The sequence below is a fragment of the Temnothorax longispinosus genome, chromosome 5 (assembly GCF_030848805.1).
Source record: "Temnothorax longispinosus isolate EJ_2023e chromosome 5, Tlon_JGU_v1, whole genome shotgun sequence".
In the NCBI taxonomy this organism is placed as follows: Eukaryota; Metazoa; Arthropoda; class Insecta; order Hymenoptera; family Formicidae; genus Temnothorax; species Temnothorax longispinosus.
Window position 1 is genome coordinate 23991097 of NC_092362.1, and position 22733 is coordinate 24013829.

Genomic DNA, 22733 nt, shown 5'->3' on the forward strand with positions numbered 1-22733 from the left:
TGTGAATTTATCATTTTATAATAATAATAATAAGTGAAACAGGACCGTTATGAGATACTATCAGTTAAAGAGAAAAATATTATTTATGGTCCACGCTGGAGATATATATTGGCCTAATAATAATATTGTGAATTTTTGTATACTTTTTCCAAATTCAATAAATTGTGCGCCGATTTTTTATCGATCTTTAAAACACAGTTCCTTGTTGAAACAGTAAATCCACGTACTTAAATCAATAATCGATTTAAATTTTGATGCTAATAAGCATGCTCATTAAATCACTGTAAAGAATTTATTGCGAAAAGTATCTTCCCAGCCAGGGTTCGAACCCTACATTCCATGACCATTATCAAATATAAATAAGTTATAAAATATGATAATTATTATTTTATAATTGCCATTAAAATAAAACTGTTAATCATATTTTTTAAATGTTTTGCGAGGATTTGTTAATTGCAGTAACATTATAACAAATAATCCATTTTTCTTTTTAAAATAATATAAATTTTTAGAATGTAATATATTATAATAATATATATATTCCTAGAAAGCTCCGTAATTTTATGATAATATACGAGACAATTTTATAAGTCCGCAAAAATATCGGGCAATAAACGCAGGTAGGCAAAGTGAAATGCATTGTACCGCGAGACAGTGATTCATGAGAGATTTCCCTACTGGGGCTACTTTAAAGACTGGAAGAATTGCGCCATTAAGCATTCAAAAGCGTGCGGCGAACAAAAATACCAAAAAAGCACATAGAAGCCCTGGCGTGAATACGGCAAGCCGTTTCTTCACTCTGTTCCTTCCGTTAATTCTTTTTGATTAAAAGATTTTAATTGGACATAAATCCAGCTTATTAGTACCAAATGAGTGCGCAGTTCCGCTAGAAAAAAAAGCAATTTAATTAGCCATTTCCCTTCCCCACTTCGATGAAACTAACCGGAAAATATCACATTAAGATTAAAATTAAGATTCTGCGAAAAAATGGCGCGTATAAATTGATCTCATCGGGTTCGAAATTAAAGTGATGGAAGATAATACGGTATTTACATTAGGAGCACACACACACACATGAACGAAAGTTTGTCCCGAACAAACTGTCGCGATTTCCGACTGTCGCTCGCTGACTTAAAAGCGAGTAAAACGTTTGAAACATTGAGCAGTCAACTACAGCTTTCTCGGTGGAAATCGATCGAGGTCGTTCACCTCCCCTACTTATACCAATACGCACGTATCTAGTGTTCATTCGTCGGTAGTTTACCCGACTAAATATTTTATTCCCGCCAATGCAATGTTGTCTCGACCGCGTATGTGTCACGCGGATCGATGGCACTTGACGTGCGCGACGCGACTTCCTCGCTGAAACAACCAAATTAAAACCATTTAAATTTTCACACATTGCTAGGAAATAAATAACGTTTTGTCCGCTAAATCCGTATTATTCATTTTATTTCTCTCGTTGCACGTAATTCGATATCGCGTATACCTGTAATATATTCTGCGAAAATATTGAATTATATTTTTGGTATTTTATATTTGAACTATATTTTTTTTGTCATAATTTTGTTCAATAATTAATGTCAAAATGATAATTTTTTTCTTTAATTATATTTTGATTAAACTTTAATTACATTTCAATTAATCGCTCTTGCTAAATTATTTATAATTGCTTTTTAATTTCGCAGTTCGTACATGTTCTATTAATTTTCTGCTGTCTATTACTTTATGCAGATATTAACAAGTTAAAAAAATAAAAACAGACTAAATTAAATTTTATATTGACATTTGTATTCAATCTAAAAAATATATAATTACAATATATAATTACATTGAGTGCTTAATAAGTTAAAATACTAATATCTTATGATGCGTAAGAAAATAATTATTTACTGCCCTTAAATCTCAGCGTACCTCTTTCAAAAAGATTTTAATAAATTAATTGTAATTATATTAATACAGTTATAGTCTTAAATTCTTAAAGTAATTTAACATAAAAATTAAATTCTGTACTAAATTGTTTAATACTCATAACGCAACAGTTAGTTTTCTGCTTAACAATTATAACTCTAATCATAAACAGTCGATATATCTGCTCTTATAAATTACTCTTATTCTGAGTATTGAGCTAACAGTGATAACGAGTTAGTTAAAATAGTGAAATATATGCAATCGTCGCATACACGTCTCTCTTAATAAAACTATCTAACGTAAGCAAATTTTTGGATTTTACAAAATATATCCGAACTCAAATAACGAATAATAAATATCGGCGTATTACGCTAAAAATTACTTGATCTATCGCAAGTACGATATCGCGTGACTACAAGAACACGACTTTACAGCGAGCAAGATCTAATCCGCTTAACCCGCGCGGAGACGAATAGGCTCACTTCCAGTCCACATGTGCAAATCTTCCGCACATACGGTACGTTTGCTCACACGACGACGCTGGAAGGATTCGTAGCTTCCCATCGTGGGATTACGTCGCACCAGCAGCAGCAGCAGCACCGTGTCCTAATGCACTATTTATTGAGCACTTTAGACGATAAATTCGCGATGGGTTATTTAGCACCGTCCCTTGACACGTGCGCGAATGTATTACTTCTCGCGATGTACATTTCACGTTCTGTAGTACGGCCTGTAAGTGGACATCGGGATGTTGTTCTTCGACAAATGATGAACGTCACCCTGATCGTACTCCACGTCGTTATAGATACCGCTTTGATTCTGAAATATAAGTCAATTTATCGATATATAACTATAGCAATCAATTAGTTTTTACTGTTGTTGTAATTAAACGATAATACAAATGAATCGGATTAAGATTAAATTGAAGAGTTTAAATTATATTGGAAAGGAAAAAATCGGAAAAGAATCAGAACGAGGTATCTGCGCAAAAATATGGCAATTTAAAATAAATTAATTAAAAATTGTTCTGCGGTATTATTGGATTTCTTTCGGTCTTGGGAATTGGCTTTATAATTATTGAATTTTTTTCTATTTCTTTTTATCTCTATCTCTTATTATATTTCAATTAACGTGAAGGGATTATAAGGATCTTTTATTAATATACAATTTTTATTCAAAACTGTTATATATCAATGTGAATTCTTCTTTTATTCCATATTTGCCATTCAATTACACTATTAAGTTTAATAAAATGCACTATTAAATCTTTAGGGAGATACATTTTTTAATCCTTGATCCCCTGCATCAAATATTTAATTTGAAAATAATCCTTTTCACATACACGCACAATATATTTTAATTTTTTATTTTCCGCGAAATAAAATATATATGTATACTCGTTAAGTTAATGGTACTCACCGCTAATGAAGATCTCGACTTTGGCCTCGGCACATGAAAACCACTGCTCTGAGGAATTAGGTCGGCTCTGTCCTTATCTTGCGGCTCGGAATCCGAGCTATCCGGATCTGGTTGGGGTCTCTGTCTCGGCCGTGATGGGGCCTGAAGTCGCGGTAATGGGATCGGAGGCAATGTTCCGTGAACGTTTATAGGTGGATAACCGAACATCGCCGAGCTTGGTCGCGTAGGACCCATGGGTTCGGTCTTCGAGTAAAGAAAATGTTCATGAGTTTCGATCAGTTCCTTATTGCCGACAAGCAAAACTAATTATAGTTTATTACGTAGAAATCATCCAGTTTGCAAATTCAAGAATTAGTATCTTGCACATGATAAGACTTATATAACGATCATATATTTCTTTACGTGGTAAAGCTTATATCGCCTATCGTCCATTTATTTATAAACACATTAAAATTTATTTTTATGCGTGCTCTTATTTTTTCTCATTTATTTGAATTCAACTTTAATTACGCGATATTTTCTTCAATAACAAAATTCTCATTACATCTCTGGTATTTATTATTATAGCTATTAATTAGTAAAGTAGATGCATACCGCATATAGATTTGCTGTAGCCATGTGCTCCCCAAAATGAGCCCACATGTAAGGTGGCAAATTCGTCGGCGGTCCTTGTTTCACGGACGCCAGAGTGCCCACAGAGCCGACCCTCGCTAAGGTCCCTATAAATTATTCGCGTAATCTTTAAATGTATATATCCTCTAGCGAAAGATCAAGTTTATATTTAGCTGCTAATTGATTTTTACCTGGAAGAGTACCGGGTATTCCACCTTGGATATAACCGTACACCGGAGAACCCGCTGACTTTTGTTCACGAGACCATTTACGACTGCAAAACATACGTACAGTTGGGTTCACGCACATTAATGTATAGTAATAACAATTGTATCAAGAAACGAATTTTTTTTCAACGTTGATTACCTCCACATAACGAGACAGACTAGAGTCAAAACTATGATTATTAATGCGGCCACAGACGCGCCTATGGCGACGCCCAAGACCTCGCCGTCGACCTCGCATTGCGCGCCGTAATAATTGCCGGTGCATCTGGAGATGGAGAAGAAATTTTTCAATACACTTGACGAACACTCACAGGATTCGTGTTTATACTTACGTGCACTGCATCTGGTCTCCCTGATAAGAGCAGGTGCCACGATTGTTGCAATAGGTCGAGGGACACGACAAGCACGTTCTGCCGGATTCATTAGGATCGTTTTTATGGGGGTCCTTCAATCCCGGGTGGCAGGAGCACGTGAAACCGCCGAAGGTGTTGGTACAGCTGGCGGATGAATGGCAATCGTTCAACTCCGACGAGGCGCATTCGTCCAGATCTATAAAAATCCAGAAATGCTTTACGTTACAAATTCTTATTAAAATATATTTAAATTAAATAAAGTAACGAAAATAGTAACGATTCGTTACTTTTTTAGTAACGATAATGGGAACGAGTTATTTTTTTTAAATCGGTAACTAGTTATTTTAGAAAAGTAACTTTTCCAATCTTGCTTGCATGTAATTAAGTTGCATGTTACTTGATGTTTGTTAGAATTGCACCAGTTATAGCTGCTAATTACAATTAACGATCGAGCATTTACCTTGCAAGTTTGATATAGATCCCGGTGGGCTGTCCACGTACAGAGCACTGTTTCCGATGTTGTTATTTTTCCTATGAATAACACCTAGCAGATGTCTTTGAAGTTCACCGGCTAAGCTTGGCCTAATCGTTCTCGGCTCATAAGTAAGTTTTAGAGTTGCGTTCACGAAAACTCCGCCTTGTCCTTGACTTACGTCTCCTTGATAAATGTTGTTTATCAGCGACCCCATATATTCGTCTGAAAATGGTGTCATAGACATGGCAGACTCCACCTATACGGAACAAATTATACATGTAATAAATAAATAACATAATTCAATTTATATTTAATAAATGGAGAAAGATAGATGGTTAGATAATTTCTCAATTAATAAATTGTATTCTGACTAATTAAGTAATTAAGTGACTGGTCGAGGTGTTTCTAGCGCATTTTATACATATTTCTTTATTTTATTAATTAGATATAGATACGGCATTAAAATTTTTACAATGTATGTCAGAAACATATTAATAAACCATTTAATTACTTTATTAGCTATAATATATATAATTTATTAAAAGAAAAGTTGAAATTATTATTCAAACATTTCATTAAGTTTTCGAGTAATAATTAAATAATTTAATTTGCACTTACGGCTCTATTGGCCTCGTAAGCAAGAGTTTGATAAGATTCCGTGTCCTTGTCAGCCAGTCCTCGATCCCACACGACTTTCTTGTCGTAAAATTTGTCAACTCTAATTGACACTACGATACTGACAATCTCTGAAAAAGAAATATGGAATATACAAACTATGGATCGTAACAACATGTCTCGCGATTATCAATCGTATACTAACTTTTGCATGGCAGCGAATGCTGCAATCTCGCATATCCTGGCTTGCAGTGACAAGCCGATACCCCTTGAACCGTCGCGCAAGCCTCATGTTGACTTGCATCGCATGTGCTCGTGTCGCCCACGATACAAGTGTCTATTCTGACAGGTGGCTGCGTCGGTCTTCGATATAACGGTGGCTGCCTCCGATTTGATCCATTCGGACGAGAAGTGGCAGGAGGAGCATCCGGTTGTGGAATGGCGAGACTGGGCAAGAGAAATAGAAATTTGTCATGCAACATTTTTATCTTTGATCAAATCGTCCATCTTATGGAGGCCAGCCTGAAATTTTTTCCGAAGACAGAAAACGAAACCCTGGTGGAAAAATGTCTCAGAATTTTTTACATTAGACTTCATCAAAATTTTAAGATTGTCTCAAATTTTTTTTATACGAATTTTATAATTGGAACATTTTTCAGAAAAACTCAGACAAATTAATGTGAAATTTTTCCCGCTAAAAATCCTCATCTAATTATTTCTGAAAATATCTGACAAATTTGACATATTTTTTCATAAATCTAAAATATAAGAAATTCTTAGAAAATTTCTGAGAAAATATGGAAAAATTTTTCACCACGGAATTGCTCATAAATCGTCTAATATTTGGCAGAAAAAGATTTGAATCGTCGAAAAAGCTTGTCATATTTTTTTCTGAATGATGACATATTCTCAAAAAAGATCACGAAATCGAGACATACCCACTACCGACGATGGGTGGCGGTTGAGTTCTAGTTGGTTGTGGTTGTACATGAGTGGGTCCGGGCGTCCGTTCCGTGTTATCAAACAGATTCAGATACGTTCTTTTACCGTCAATACTCACGAAACCTTCTCCGCCCACTGCGGAAGTTAATATGACATCACCACCTGAGTTTAGGGATACTCTAACGCTCTCCCCTAAATTAAAGCAAAAAATGATCAGTCGTCAAAATCTAGTCATTTAAAGAAAATTATTTGTGAAAATCTATAATTAAATTGTCCACATGTTAAAAAAAATGTTACTCACAAATTTCCACACATTGAGGAAAAAAATTGATAAAAAATTGATTAAATTAATGATTTAATGTGCACGTATAACTAAAAAGATACCATAAAGCGATCCATAATTCGCGTCAGATTTTACGATAGGATTCTATTTATAATTTTATATACCATGTATTTCGATATGTATGTTTATGTTTTAGTATTATATTTTATACTTGTAATGTATTTTTAATTCTATAAATGGTTCTCACATATTGCACACGATACATAAAATAATATTTTATCGTGAATTCTGACGTGAATTGTAGATCGTGGATTAAAAAATGACATAAAAATTACCGGAACTTCCTCCGGGTCCCTGAATTGCCGAAACTGTTACGTCAAAGACGTCACCGGGGGATGGATGTCTCGAAGGTGCGTAAGGCCTCTGACTTGGCATTCCTTGCGCTCCCGTATAATCTAAAGTATCATCCAAGACAATTCCAGGTCGTGGACGATAACGTTCAGTGGATCCTATTACAATTATTTTATAGATTATTTATTAATTTTTAATAAATAAACGATATCAATTATGAATTACGCATCAGTATGCATATAATCACAATGGTGCACAAACACACTCTTATAACAATAACGTAATAATATCCCAGTTAACAAGGTGACGTCAAATAACGTATTAATACCGTCTTAATGACGTCTCTAACGTCAATAATATATCATTAAGACGTCCTTAAACGTCACCTTGTTAACTGGGATATATTTATGTACATATGTTTCTATTTAATTTTTTACGTGCCTGTATTTTTCGTGAAAATCGAAATGGTGGGATGAACGACGCTCTTCTCCATCGTGGCCGAGCTCTTCAAGTAAGTCGTAGGCAGACCATCAGTCGGCGTCGAGATGCTGGACGTCGGTTCTATGTACTCAATGTCTGATGCGCTGCTAGGCTCCAAACTCACACCAAACTTGGCATCGACGCTTGATTTCACGGTAGTCGCGGTCGGTTGAAGAAGAATTTTAGTCGACATAGATTCGATCACTTGGACCGACGAACTGGTCTCGATATTCAAAGTGCTGGTCGAGAAAGTCTTCGTGGCGGTCGAGGTGGTTTTCTCGATTGGTTTTTCCCCCTTGGACGTCGCGGAAATTTTTTCTTCGCTCTTCGAAGATTTCGTAACTTTGCTCTGACCGTTCGAAGGCACTACCGAGGACTCCGAATGTCGCGTCGAGTGAGTCGGAATGACGTCCGTGGCGAGACCGAGGATCAGTGTCTCGTCGCCGTTGATCTTGTTTTCCTTCGATGGTGTATGATACTTATGAATTGTAACATGGTGCTTCTTGGTGGACTCTTCGAGTTCCGGTTTCTTCGTCGTGTTCTGGATAGCTGAATCATCGGTCGCCACCGTGAATTCGACTCGATCTTTACTGACTTTACTAGAATTGCCCGTGTGATTCTTAGTATCGTCGTCTTCGATAAGTGTCTCTCGATGACTGGCATCTTTCTTTATCGTGGAGCTCTCGTCGGGCGTTTCGGATTCCGGTTTTAAATCATACTGCGAGTTCTCCGTCGTCGAAAGGTTTTTGTCGCGATGGAAGGAGGAATCCAGCGACGGTAGCGAGGGTTTGTAAGGTGGTGCCGGTCGTCTGTTTCCATCTTAAAAAAAAAAACAGATTAATTTTCCGGATAATCATGATAAAATAATTCTCATTTTACTAAAATTACCCGGAAAATTACTTTGTTTTATATATTCACGTCCCGTTGTGTTAAAGCAGCCATGCAAAATAAATGATTAATTAGGTGCACAATTATTTACGGATGAAGAACGTACTGTGAGAAGAATCCCAACTCCAAGGCGGCACAACTTGCTCCGGTAATGGCACTCCGCTGATGAAGGGCCTAATGGGTCTCTCCGGTGGCAACAGCGGTCTGTCAGGTGCAGGGGGCTTCTCAAACGGATAAGGATGAGACGACGGCGGCGGCGGCGGTGGATTCATGCCAGGAGTGTCAAAGTCCGTCAGCAACGGTGGCACATCCGATATTCTGGGTGGTCCTCTGTTGTTGATCCTGCAAATTCGATGTCATTGCCAATAATGAGACATACTTGTATGCCTTTTTTCAGATAATGTATAATTAATACGATACAAATTTTTTTATATAAAGGCACTTTTCTCTGTCAGTGTTTCTCAGTATTTTTTTTATATTATAAATATACGCGGAAATATGTAGATGACATAAAATTTTCAAAAATTATCGTAATGATTCTGATGCTAAAAGAACCTGATTGCATCGTCATATTTTGTAATGTAAAATACAATATCTGTTAGAAAAATTGATATTTAGCTTACCTCGTGGCTTGTATCGGCCTCAACGGCCTCACCGTGTTCGCGGCTACGTTCACGTTGCCATTGAGCAGCTTGACGATTCCGGTAATGATGTCCTGTATATCGGGGTTCGCCTGTCTATGACCTGGCGCGGCGGTTTGCAGAATCGGCGGCGGCGGCGCGTGCTCGCTATAGATCCTCGGGATCTCTTGACGACCTCGCCGCTGCTGATCCGTTACTGGCGAATGCTGTGCTTGTTGCCTCGGCGCGCCAACCAGCTGATGGGGCTCCGACAGGAGATCTACTCTCAGCGGAGCCCCTTGTCCTTCCCCCGACATCGACTCGCTGGTGGTGGGCACTATGCTGCTTGTGACAACGGATTATTTTAGATTTTAGAAGATTCGCCTTCGTACTTCGAAACTGGAGCTTTTAATCAAAATTAACGCTAACTAAACGAAACTCACGCGTGCCTTAATTGTTAATATAACATATTCAGTACTTTAATTTAATTTGGATCGCATTTAGAGCAAAAACACAGAGTTAATTGAAACTTTAATAAATGTCGACATCTCTTGGAGCAGGACGTATAGTTACACTATTGTCAATACGGAGAACCCATTTACGTTTATATAACCCTTCGCGTGCAATTCGCCCTTATATTAGTATTCATAGAAACGGAAATGAAACTTACTGATAGTACTCGCCGGCTTTCGCCTCGATGTTATTACCGTCGATATGGGCCACGTGCTTCGATGACGTTAGTTCGTCGATAGACTCGTCGCGACTCGTATCTTTGAATACGAGCCTGGTCTCCTCCCTGTCGTAATCGTTGACGTTTTTCGAGCTTTCCAGCTGAAACGCTGGAACGGTCCGTTGGAAAGTCCGGGACTCGTCCGGCTGACTCCCGCTGGATGTTTTTTCGGGACCGGTGTAAGCGTTCGCGCTCAACACGATATTATCCCGGGACACTCGAGAGGACGTTTTATCGTTCTGTATGGCCGACACCCCTGCAAATGAACGAAAGCCAGTGTCACCTTTTTCGCACATTCCATCAAAACGTTTCCAACAATATTCGACGTTTTCCACAATATGAAAGAAAGAATAGTTTATCATAAAATATTCTATTAATGTTACATATTATAATTAACATATGTAACGTAGCGCGCTTTTAATTGTTAGTTCGAGTTTCAAGCTAGGATTTTCCACCATCGAGATCTCGATAATAGGACGCTACAGGAAATCACGCTTTATGCTCGATTATATTGCAGATCTCATACGCGAGGGCGATAAACCTAAATATAATGCACGCTCGTACTTTACGCGAATATTAAAACGGTAAACCACTGAAGTGAAGACTATTAGACCTACGGTCATATAAGGAATATTCGCCATGCTCGAGGTACTTGCGGTATATAATATCTTGCGTATAAGGTTGATGAACCTTTTTCGTGCATATTGCATCAACGCGGCTGTTCACAAAAGGCCAAATTGCATATCTTCAGATCGTTGCGTCGTGTCGGCGCGTAAGAAATAAAGAGGCTGGGCAAGAGGGCCGCTCGGGAATGATTGTTGCAGCGGATGAAAAGAAAAAAGAAACCATGCTAAATTGCAATGGTCACTTCCTCATTTCGCCGCGTAAAAAAATTGTATAATTATATCGTCGTTAGGGCGTAATTAGCCCTGCCATGCTCGCGTGAGAAAGATCTCGTGCACTTCTTTGATCGAGACACAGATGAAATAATTTCGCACTCAAACGGTACACTGAAAAGGTACTTTACGGTATCTATCGTCGATTCGCACCTCTCGGCCCTATTAAACGAGAAAGGTTCCTCATTCCGGAAGGAACTGTTAAATTCGCACGATGCTGAAGATACGCAGCGAATAGCCCTTTGTGTACGCGGGGTAGCGAAAATTTACTGTAATTCTGATTGCCCTGTCGTACCGTAAATAGTCTCATTTCCTCAACAAATTAATTTCGCATAATGTAAATGTTCTTTCTCACACATAATTCTTCTGAGGTTTGTACATTTTTATACAACAAGGAAATTTTACGGTAAATTTTATTCTTTTATAAATTCAAGGAAGTTATGTGTAAAAAAAAAACTGTAAGAAAATATTTTAATAAAAAAAAGTCACTACGTTACCATGACGGTTAAAAATTGAAGTAGAATATTTGTGTAAACAATTAGAAAATAGAGGAAACACCGTTCTCCGGCTGAGGAAAAATTCTTTAACACGTATGTCGCGTTGGGCCGAGCGAGCGGGAACTTTCGAGACCATCGAGAGGCTGTATCCGTGACCCTGCCCTCGACTAGTCAGGTGATCTCAGCGTTCTCCTTCTCGCGAAAGGGTGGATCAGCCAGCGCGACGATCCATGGCCGTTGTAAAAAAGGTCCAACAGTCGAGTTCCATGGTCGATCCGCCGCGCCGGTAGACGAACGGTACTCGAGCGGTTGACATTCTCGAGGCCGGTATCGAGCCTCGTTTGACCAATCGCGAACGTGACGGGTATGAAATTACGATTGCGCTCTGTTCACCTCACCAGCTTCCTCGGCCTCTGCTCACCTCTCCTCTCCTTCTCGTGCACCTCGATAGCACCTTGCGCCTTTCGATCGAAGGTAAAAAGGTTCATTGACATCGACGGACGGCATCGAGCGCATCGTCGGCGATTCGCCGCATCGAAATCGATCGGCAGTCTGAGATCGCCTCTCGATAGGAAAGCCAATCAAGGAATAGACGGAAGTGGCTACCACGGTCGGCCACTTGTCTCGATTTTACTCGCGATTTAGTTTTGTTGCCGAGCCGAAAGGAGCAAAATCGATTTTGTTTAGAAGATCAGGCAGACACTTGTTCAAGCGACTTTAATGGCCGTTTAATTCTTGTTGACTGCTCTCAGTCGCGAGTCTCAACTTGGCTATAATGTAATAGATATGCAGCAAAAAAAATAAAACATTTATTGAACGTTATAGAATTATATAGAAACAGTTGGCGAAGGTGAACGTTCGCACGTTGCTGTCGATGGCTTGCAAAATTCCGTACCTGAAGATACGGAATTTTCCGTGCCTTAAAGTCAACATCCAGAAATGACACACAAAAAAATAAAGATCTATAAAAAAAGAGAATGAGAAATCGTTATAACGGTAGCAGTGTAGTTGGATTTTGAATACAAGACGCTCCTAAGAATTGAACTCTTGTCTTGCATTCTAACTTAAAAAAACTAGTATATCTAATTAAAAACTGCACATGATGTATACAAATAACACCAAAATTGTAGAAGAATTAAGAAATTAGCGCAGGTTAATTGTATAATTCAAGGGATGAACAAATAACGCGCGTTCAGTAACTAATTTATCGCGTAAAGGAGGGTAAGACAGCCGCGTTGAATTGTTTCCGTGAGATCTTTCCCATACGATTGATGATAACGCATTTAATATTATCGTAACACGCTTATCTGTTTCACACAGAAATGCACTGCAAATGAAATGTCTGTCTGTCTCGTAATTTTCTAGGCTTTACTTCTTTAATGTCATAATTACATAATAAAAGCACCAAAAAGGGTGAAAACGAATACAATGGAAGCAACGTTCGATCTTTTCTGTTCCGTAATTATATACTCCTGCTTCTGCAGGAAAATTGTATATAACGCATTTTCGTTTTATGTAACGAAAATTTTTATACGTGTTACGTAAATAACGCAACATTCCCGATTATAAAATCAAACTCAAATTCGATGATTATAATGTTTCTCCATCTACTAAACTAGGTAATTAAGTGTATATAAAAATTCTATAACTACCCTGTTTAACAAAAAATTACTTTTTTTTCGAGCACAAGAACGAGAATAACGTTTCTTATAATAATATATAAAATAAAATAAAAAAAATCTTGGACTTAAATATGATCCAGTTTATCAAATTGCTCTATTTTTGCTAAAAAAATTCGACCTTTTAAATTTTTATATCTGCCATATTGGATTTATCAATTTTGACATCAGATTAGTATTTAGCAACTTAAAAATTCTTAAGAGTTTAAATAACATAATTAAAAAATATTTTATAGATCCCAATGATCGCAACTTTGACGAAATAGACTCTATCGTTAATCATCAATATCTTTTTAATCATAATCGACACAACAAATTCTTTTTAAGGGCTAAAAGTCTTAACAACATACTTAATTTTGATTTTAATAGACTTCTGCACGTCTCATATCATAGTTATAATAATATGCCAAAATACACTAAAATAATCCATTTTGCAATTTTAACTGCAAATTTCTCAAAATTGTGAAGTGACAAAACAGTTTAATAAGCGGGATCGTATTCAGCGTCCAAAAAACTATGGCAAATGATTATTCTCGTTCTTGTGCATTTTTTGTTGTTGTTAAACAGTGTTATTGATATCGCGATTAATTTTTAGTTTGCAAGAAAAATAAATTTGAAAAATAGAAAATAGGTAGATAAAAATTATTTAAATGGAAATGTAAAGTAGTTTCTGAAAAAATGTATTTTAAATGCAAAATACAAAATACAAAGTATTTTAAATGCAAAATACAAAATAGGCATTTTACATTTTGTATTTCCATTTAAAATGCATCTATTTCAAATAATGCACATCTCTGGTAGTTATAATATGCCAAAATACACTAAAATAATCCTTTTTTACAATTTAATTACAAATTTCTCAGAATTGTAACGTGATAGAGCAATTTAGTAAACGGGATCGTTGCATTCAACGTTCACAAAACTATGAGAAATAATTGTTCTCATTCCTGTGCATTTTTTTGTTGAACAGTGTTATCATAAAAATTAATACGTATAAGAAATTAAAAATTGCATTAAAGAGCAGAATTAACGAATATTATATAGAAGGAATAGAAAGAAAACTTACGTTGTTTACTTAAAAGACGAAAACGTCAGAAAAAAAGAACTAAAGATATCGTAACTGTAATTGAGAAGTACCGTAATTTAAACGGTTCCGGTTTTTTCTTTAATCAAGAAATCGAAACCGAAACCGGAACATCCACTAGCTTGTCTTATCGAACTCTAACCGTAACCAAACAGAGATTTTTTATTTCGCATCCGTGATGTAATCTGTCGGCTAGTTATAATTTCTTATCGGATATAATTAATATAATTTATTTGTCTGAACGCGCGCATAATATAGCATCTAGTTTTACTTTACTTTCAAATCAACTGGTTTACATTCGACTCTCGGATAGCAGGATCTCTCCCGAGGATATAATACTAACCGCGCGTTGCATTTCGTACACGTGTCGGACAATGGCGTATCCCCGCGCGGGGATGCAACGACGCGCGAAGCAATTTAAGTGAAACTAAGACGCGCCGCGGCATACCTAGATCACGACGTTTCGATAATGGCCACGGCCGACCTGAATATCGTCCATAAATATGGAATATATATCGGTTGAAACAATTAATTGCGCCTATCCCGCGGAACGTATGTACATACATGACCACGTAAATATATCTTCGCACCCCTGGCGAGACGCGTCCATCGATCGCATCTGGACTTATCGCGTAGAAAGTGTGCATATTAGAGAACCATTTTTTTTTCACGAGCCTTTCCCTCTTGTCGCGACTTTCACCGTTGACGACAATGGCACGAAACGAGATTGACAGTATCAAGATTCGCGACGTCTTTCTGAATAGCGCGTATCCTCCGCTATTCAATTATTCCAAGCAGAAATCCTAATGATAGAAATTATAAGAGATAATTCAATACAAAAAAAAAAACGCTAGCAGAAGATTCAATTTCATGTTATTTACAGTGATTACTGATACCGCGATCGTACAATGAAAGCAGAAGTTTGTGAATCGATGAGATGATTACCAGGCAATGCTGGAAAATTAGATAATAGCAATCGATTTGTTACTTGCGTTACTAGGTTCCGGTGAATTATTCCTTCAACGAGATAAATTACAAGACAAGGTACCTATCATGAAAGACAGGCATATATGAAGAAAATTACATTTCATGTCGTCATTACGATCACGTATCGCACATCCAGCGTATCGCAAAAGTGGAAATTGATAAAACATGAAGACGATCAGCACTCATTGTCCAGGCGGTACTGTAAAATAATAGGAAGCTAAGCCTCATGTCTCCGGGGGGGAGGGGGCACAAGAACCTTAATGTTCTTGCGGGGGCATGCGATCCAGCCGAGCGGATAAAGCCGTTCGCATCGCTGACTGACCGCCGCGTCAACTATTAATTATTCATTAGCGAAGGTGCCCGATCGTTCAGGTAAAAAGCACATTTGTGCCTCCGCGAATCGGTTCGCCGCGGCTAGTTTGCGAGTATTATTCTTCCGCGAGGCCTCACTTCCGCCACGCATCGTCTCTATTCCCAATTAATCATTGAACGACGTGCGACACGCCGCGATTTTGAATGCGAAGCCCCTTTCTAAGAGGACGATTGGGATTGCATTCAGCGCGTTCACGATGTAGACTTCTTTTCCATTACGCTACACCGTTGCTGCGCGCACAATGCTCTGTTATCGTTAATTAAATCAACTAAAGGCTGATGCGAAGGAATGATAAAACGACTGATGGTACTAGGATACGATAAATCACGAGTGAGATGAAGTACGCTAAATTAACTCTCATTGAAGTACTTTGAGCTTGTTCCTTTACGTGTAAATGAATATCGTTGTCCTTTTTCTAAGAAGGTCGTGTTACGTGCAAAATTATTATGTGCATATACAGCTTAAGACTTTCAATGGAATTCTCATTGGAGAATGGAAATCTTAAATTCCGTATGATGAATTGTCTGGTGAATTCTCTTGATGAAACCTCTCGATAAGAGATAATAATGCGTCGATTGCAGCAAAGAAGTCGCCGACGTTACCTTCCTTTCGTTAATGTAGTTAATTTGATGTAAATGCTGTTACAAAATTATTATTTATTTTATATATACAGATATTACTGCAATCTCAGATGTGTGAGAAAAAAGATGCGGAAGTGGATGTACTTAATGATAAGATTCCTTCGCGCGGCTTCCTTTCCGCACGAAGCTCGAACATTATTCAAACGTGTGGCTGTCGGCAGAAATTCTGGAAAAGCTCACGGCGCGCGCTCTCCGCGCTTTCTTCCGCGTGTACTGATAGAAGTTATCAGACTCTACGGGACATTCTCGGAATAACGACGACTATACAATTTTCCTCGATTCTCACGGTATCCTCCCTCAATGGCATCCAGCGTAATATATGCATTACAAACTATCCACTGCAACTCGAGATACGGCTGCAGCTGCAAGCCTAATGCTCACAATAGTAGGACATTCCGCGTAACAGGATAATACACCGTAATTGCAAGCGAGCGCTCCTGGGTTGTACGGAGGAGCTGACAATTGGTCGTGCATGCGCGCGGGAGAGTGTAATTTTAGTTCTGATTAAAATACAATGCCCAACGTGTGCGCGCGTAAATAAGATTCTCGACTGCTACACAGTTATCTCTCCGAAAGTGTGTCAAATCATAAAAATGTTGGACACGCACGTAGACAAAGGATCAATCGGAGATGCTCCATTACGCAATTGTTATTACAATATTGGGTATCAAATAAATACATCAATAGTTGCTTATATTATCAATATCACTACAGCCATACAAGATAAATCGTTATTTAAGCACTTTTAATGTAAGAAAAAACAATTAACAATTAATAACAATTTGTTAACAATTAATTTCAAAAGAGATAAAGGCTTCTTGAGAATTTCCTACGAAAAAGCCTAATCAAAGTGACCCGACGACATTGATCAGAATAAGTTTGTTGAAACGGTCTGAGGTCTATTTAAAATTTCAGTCGGTCGTTCCACGCAGCGAAGCGGCCGTTTTATCGGCGCGCATTAATGGAGAATATTTTTACAGTTTTGCGCGCTGTAAACAAGTAACGGAGTTCACGGGCACTACGATCTCTTCTAATGCAAGCCGGGGAAGCCGTGAGAATGTAGGTGAATCGCATAGCGAGCTCCGCCGCCGCCGCGCCGTCGTAACGAACGGAATGCAGTCCCGCCGAGCCTCTCGCGGGGACCGGAATATTCTGCATCTTCGACGGGAACACGGGAAACCGCGCGATTCTCGCCTCTCGGCCGGGCGAGACGAAACGTCGCGTCGCCCGCATGCAATCGTACTCGAAATAATTAGTGGGCAAGATGTGCGAGAGAGTACCTACGCGGCGCAACGATTCTTCAGCGGTACTTTTACTTCGTTAATTAGCTTCTTGCAGAACGTTTCTTACGCTGACGCGCTCGGTCCGAGAACGCGAATAGAGGAATTGAAATTGTTTCAAGGAATGAAAACGGTATTATGCCTATAATATAGGAGATATATGATAATGTTCAAAATAGAGAAATATATGTGCATGAGATTATGCGACTTCCACTTCGAGAAAGTGTAGAATATACCCATATTCTATTAGCTTATAGGTACTTAGTTTTCAAAAATTTTACATATATACGTTGAATATTTCATGTGATAAACTTTTGTCTTAAAAAAAAAGTTGAAAATCAATATTAGCCAACAGTTTCCGTCAGCAGTTTATTGTTAGCAGTACAGAAAAGCGCAATGGTGTAAAAGACAACGGCAGGGTATAAACAGAACTATAAAGATAAGATTTTTATAGTTACTTGTAGAAACCGCAGATTACCAGGGTTAGCACGACAAACGGTTTGTAGGTAAAGAACTGAATGCTGAAAAACAAGGTAATTGTTCGGCGGTAACGCATATTTTCAAGAGAGGACGACGGACGTTCTTTTCACGAGAAGATAGAAACGCCTTTTTCAAAACGGCGAAATCGCTACATCGTGTCCGCGCGAGACGGAGAGGGAGTGAGGAGCAAACGTAAAAATATTACCGATCTCACAAATACCTTCTTGTTATCGGCGATAATGATACTAACCCGAAACCGGTATTAGCGCGACATTAGGCGCACGGGTGACTTCAAGAAGCGGTGCAGGTGGCCGATTAAGCATGGGAGTCTCCGACCTGTCCTATCTAATTCAAAAGATCGATCCGGTTCGCACGGCCCCGACGAATTTCCCATAATGCGCGCGCGCGATAATAGTTCTTACGTTAAATCTCGAGTAATCATCTCTTATTGTTCGCGGAGCGGAGTTAATTCGAGTACCACTATTGCGCCACTCTTTCGACACACTATTTTGGTTCCCCGATTTACAATTGACACATATTTAAATTAACGGCGAATAACAAAATGAGACAAACGAAATATATTAATATTTTTTTAAATATTGTACACTCTGTTTTATTGTTTTTTTCCAATTCTTTATTGTTTTTTTTTCTTTGGACTGACTTGTCGTCGATAAGCTTCATCTAACGCAACCATAAAGGGACAGGAAAGAAACCTGACAGAGGTTACCCGTGTACGTGTGTACCGTGCTATGTGCCGTCTCTCGAGGCGGTAACGGCAGACTTAACGGTATCCCATTCCAGCCCAATATTTATTCTTTTCGCCGGTAAACGCGACATTTCGTATCCGCGCGGTGCGATTCGACATTATGCGGAGCTGTAAAATCGATGTTGCGCACACGCAAATCGACGTGTCACGTGAAAGTGACACTATACCGCAAAAGAGTATGGATTGCTTTACAAAAGCTGGTAGTCGTGACGTGACGAGAGCGCACGCGATTCCGTATATCCGCGCGAGATAGTCCATAAATGTCAACCGTGAAATAATTCTCACGTTATCCGCGAGGCAAAAGATTAGCAAAACTTTAAATTGCGCTTTAAGAGTGTTACAATCTTTCGCGACTAATGATTCAAATCAACAATTGTTTTTACTATTTTTCAACTTTATTTCAAATATTATAATATAATGAATAGCATTATCCTGCTTTCAATTCAAGTGTTATAGTTCACTTTTCCATCTTTCGTGCCGTAAAGTTCACTCTCGCTTAAAATTCGACTTTCGACTTTCGCTTTTGTAAAAATTCAGCAGATAAACGGATTCTTATCTCGGTCGATCTTCGAAATAGCGATTCTCCGAGCAGCCTGAACTATAGTCTTCTGTTTCTGTTCTACTGCACAGGCAGCGATTTCGTGACACTTTCACGGTTTGTGCGGTTGGGCGAAAGTCAGGGAGTGATGAAACTCTATGCCGGATATACGTCTCGCGGTGTCGTTGCTCCCGCGCGTGCACACCCGATGACGTTAGTAGCTTCATGCAAATATCTTTCCTTGCGCAAAAGGGAAGCCCGATATAACGACGGTAAAACTCACGAAAGCTACGGGAGTGATGCGTCAGTCGATGACTCTTTCATTGGTGAAAAAGAATGCTCTTACGGCATCGAGCGTCAAGGGTATCGATATTGCGCAGTAAATTGATAACGATGCCAATTCGATATTTCAACATTTTGAGAATATATTAGCTCATAATTCTATACATCATTGTTAATTATATGAGCGCGAAATGGATTGCAATATGTCAGTCATTAATATGTACGTGAAGAGACGCGCCGCGGAATCCAATATTAATGCTACAGAGTGTAAACGCTAATTAGCGAAAATACGTGAAATGCAATAATGGTCACATAGCTTTAATGACTTGCGCTTATCGAGTGTCAAAATGTACAAAATTAAATCCATAAGATTTGCATAAATTTTCAGCGATGATTAAATATTTTTGACATACCGAAATGTCTGTTTTATACTCCAGTGGTTTTGAAATAATAAAATTAATGAAAGAAACAAGATATATCTATAAACTTTCTAAACTTTTGCGGTCTATTTATTAGAAACACAATTAATCGTAATATGCAAGACTAGCATGCCCCGTCGGGCTTCGCCCCGAAGAACATGTGTATTAAGACACGCAAATAGTCTCTCTCTCTCCCCCTCCCCCTCCCCCTTCCGGAACCGATTTTCAAAAATATCGGTAACAAAAAATAATACATTTTATAGCACTCTCCGGGAAATTCTACCCTTACTTCATGTATAATTCTTTGAGATTCAATCAATTATTTCCCGAAAAATTGAAAAAATTAAAAAAACCGGTTTTTAAAAAATCGGTAACGAAAAATTATATGCTTTATAGCACTCCCCGGGAAATTCTACCCCTATTTCATATACTTTTGGTAAAAATTCGGTTCAGGGGTTTGGGCTGGGCGTTGATGAGTGAGTCAGTGAGTCAGGACATCTTCTTTTATATATATAGATAATAATCAATATTTAAACAACGCATTTAGGAATTTAAAATAACTCGTGAATATTGAACACTTGCCTCGTGTAGACTACAAATCTGGTAAAAAGAGTGTTACACGTTTCCTCCGTTTGTTTCCGTTTGATATGGATACAGGTGGTGAGAGACGAATAGAGAAAATATGGGCCATATCACTTATTCGATTCCTACAATTTTATGCGGGTCTTAAAACTATATTGACAAATTTTGCGTATGCGTGTACGCGTTTCGTAACCGCGTAGCCAGCTTTTTAATCTGAAATGTAAAGACCTCCGAATGTTTCAATTCTTGAGAGGAGTGGTGTCGGTGCAATTATCTTTTTGCGTAGCTGTTTTCGTTGCGATGTGTAACGAAATATTAATTATAATATTAATTCGAGATATTAATTAATAAAATTCTGATTTAATATCTCTGTTTTGAATTCGCCATCCGTATGTGCTTTATAAGCGTGTATATATTCTGTGGATTGTGTGTGTGTGTGTGTGTGTGTGTGTGTAAATTTGCGAGCCTGATGATTTTACACAGGATGGGATTTACGTGGTATCGAAACCAGACGTGCAGTGGCACGACACGGATGCCGGAGCGCTTATCTCCTCCAGGTAGCATTGACGCGTACACCGCTGCGAAACCGGACGTATTTCTATTTACGCAGTCGCACCGTATTTGCATAAATTCTTGACATGCTCCTCGAAAAAAAATGGAAATCAATATTCATCATGCATAAGTATAATTATCCTGGCGGTACCCTCGTAGACGTTCACAGAACATTACGTCCAACGGGGAAGTGATAAAGTATTTCTTAATTACTTAATAGCCACGTGCGATTCGATGAAGCGTCTCGATTCTATAGCATTCTTGAGCCCGCCGAATTTTTCGGTGGAGGTCAAGATACCGGTTTCGAATATGCCGACACGCCGCTGGCTTAAAAACCTATCGGACAGGTTCGAGATACGTTTCAAGAGATCGCATTTTTTTGTAAATTATACTAATTATCTCGCGAGTAAATGACGTGACGCCGACATACTTAAGCTGAGCGTTAATGTCACCGTGACGACATTACATTGCGATCGTTGATATCTCCACCGAATCTTGCGCTCTGTCATAATTCTTTATAATGCGCACGAGTTAGGCGGGATGTATTAGTAACTAAATAGAAAATTTATCTCTCACTAACTATATTTTAAATTGTACTTTATTATTTTTTACAATCAACGGAATTATAATCATGGATCAAATTACACGCTCGAATATATATAATTTTGCTGCTCCGATTAATAAATAGAGACTCACAATTAAAATGAGATACAGTTAATATTTCGTTGAATTTTTTAATATAAATTCCATTACGCTTTAGGAGTCCATCGCATTTAACACAAATAACTCCATGTTTAATAGTTTCATCTCCACCTCCTGGCTCACTACCCTATCCCAACCTTTCCTCTCCCGGACTTACCGGACAGTGCAAGGATCGTCAAGGTCACGAGGACCTTCGACCCAACTGGTCCCGCCATGATCATCGACTGCTCTCGCAACCCCCGCGCTTTTCCTAGCAAGATCAAGGACTGCTAATGTCAAGGACGCGATGTCGCGTGGGATCCCTTCTTCAGGATTCCGCGCATCCGGATCGGTCGTCGTCGATTCGAAGCGAGCTGTGGTGCCTACCAATGTCCGCCATTTTGAATCACAAGCCTACACAACGAGCCGCTGGACATCGGGAGAGCCGACTTCACGGGCGATGCCTGCGGCACGCCATTCTTTCTTTTTTTCTCGCCTCTCTCTCTTTTTCTCCCTCCACCCCTTATCCTGCCACTCGTGGTGTTTCTTTTTTTCTCTTGTTCAGTCTCGCACTCTCGCACACGCCGGTTGACCTACTTGGCGGCGGATCAGACCGGTGTACACGTCAGGTTTTTGGCCAATGTGCCGCGCCGGACTTTAACTTAATATCCGATGAGATAGGAGCCCGTTTTACAAAACTGACTGTATTCCGTTGTCATAAGATTTATTTTATCTTGCTATTTTGCTTTGAATTGCGCTTTAAAGAATTTTATTTTTTGTCAAAAATTCTTCTCAGACAACTTTCTTTTGATTCTCAAAGAGAAAACATTTTTTAATTACTACTCCAAAATAAATTGCTTATAAATTTTTCAAAATACAAGACTGTTTGACAATTATATTTAACAAGGTGGTTTCAGTAATAGGTATCGCTTCTTTTAGAAAACGTCGGTTAACTAATTTTTCAATCTCACGATTATGATGAAGTCGTGTAGAAATTTAAATATTTCACAGATTGATCAAAATATAAAGTACCTTTTATATTGAATAATATGACAAGGCAGTAAGTTTGCAAAATGATGGTCAAGATTTT

At 38.4% G+C, this 22733-nt stretch overlaps 1 protein-coding gene across 1 annotated transcript; it reads right to left on the reverse strand.

The window, feature by feature from the left end:
- Positions 1-1651: 1651 nt before the first annotated feature.
- Pwn (calcium-binding EGF-like domain-containing protein pawn) lies at positions 1652-22390 on the reverse strand. Its single transcript, XM_071779168.1, has 16 exons — positions 21822-22390; positions 9847-10162; positions 9180-9518; positions 8663-8898; positions 7630-8487; positions 7173-7346; positions 6551-6746; positions 5818-6059; positions 5616-5743; positions 4983-5253; positions 4502-4718; positions 4309-4434; positions 4134-4216; positions 3925-4049; positions 3331-3573; positions 1652-2730 (listed from the first exon to the last, which is right to left on the reverse strand). Exons 1-16 carry the CDS (start codon positions 21883-21885, stop codon positions 2623-2625), a joined length of 3726 nt encoding a protein of 1241 aa, XP_071635269.1. The 5' UTR covers positions 21886-22390; the 3' UTR covers positions 1652-2622.
- Between the last annotated feature and the right edge of the window lie 343 nt (positions 22391-22733).

What these genes read in the sequence shown, in the direction of transcription:
- Pwn (XM_071779168.1), bottom strand. Translation starts at nt 21,885, where the DNA reads ATGATCATGGCGGGACCAGTTGGGTCGAAGGTCCTCGTGACCTTGACG. An exon ending in AAAGCCGGCGAGTACTATCA is followed by an intron (nt 9,519 to 9,846) that starts GTAAGTTTCATT and finishes TGTCACAAGCAG; the next exon opens with CATAGTGCCCACCACCAGCG. An exon ending in CCACCCATCGTCGGTAGTGG is followed by an intron (nt 6,060 to 6,550) that starts GTATGTCTCGAT and finishes TCTCTTGCCCAG; the next exon opens with TCTCGCCATTCCACAACCGG.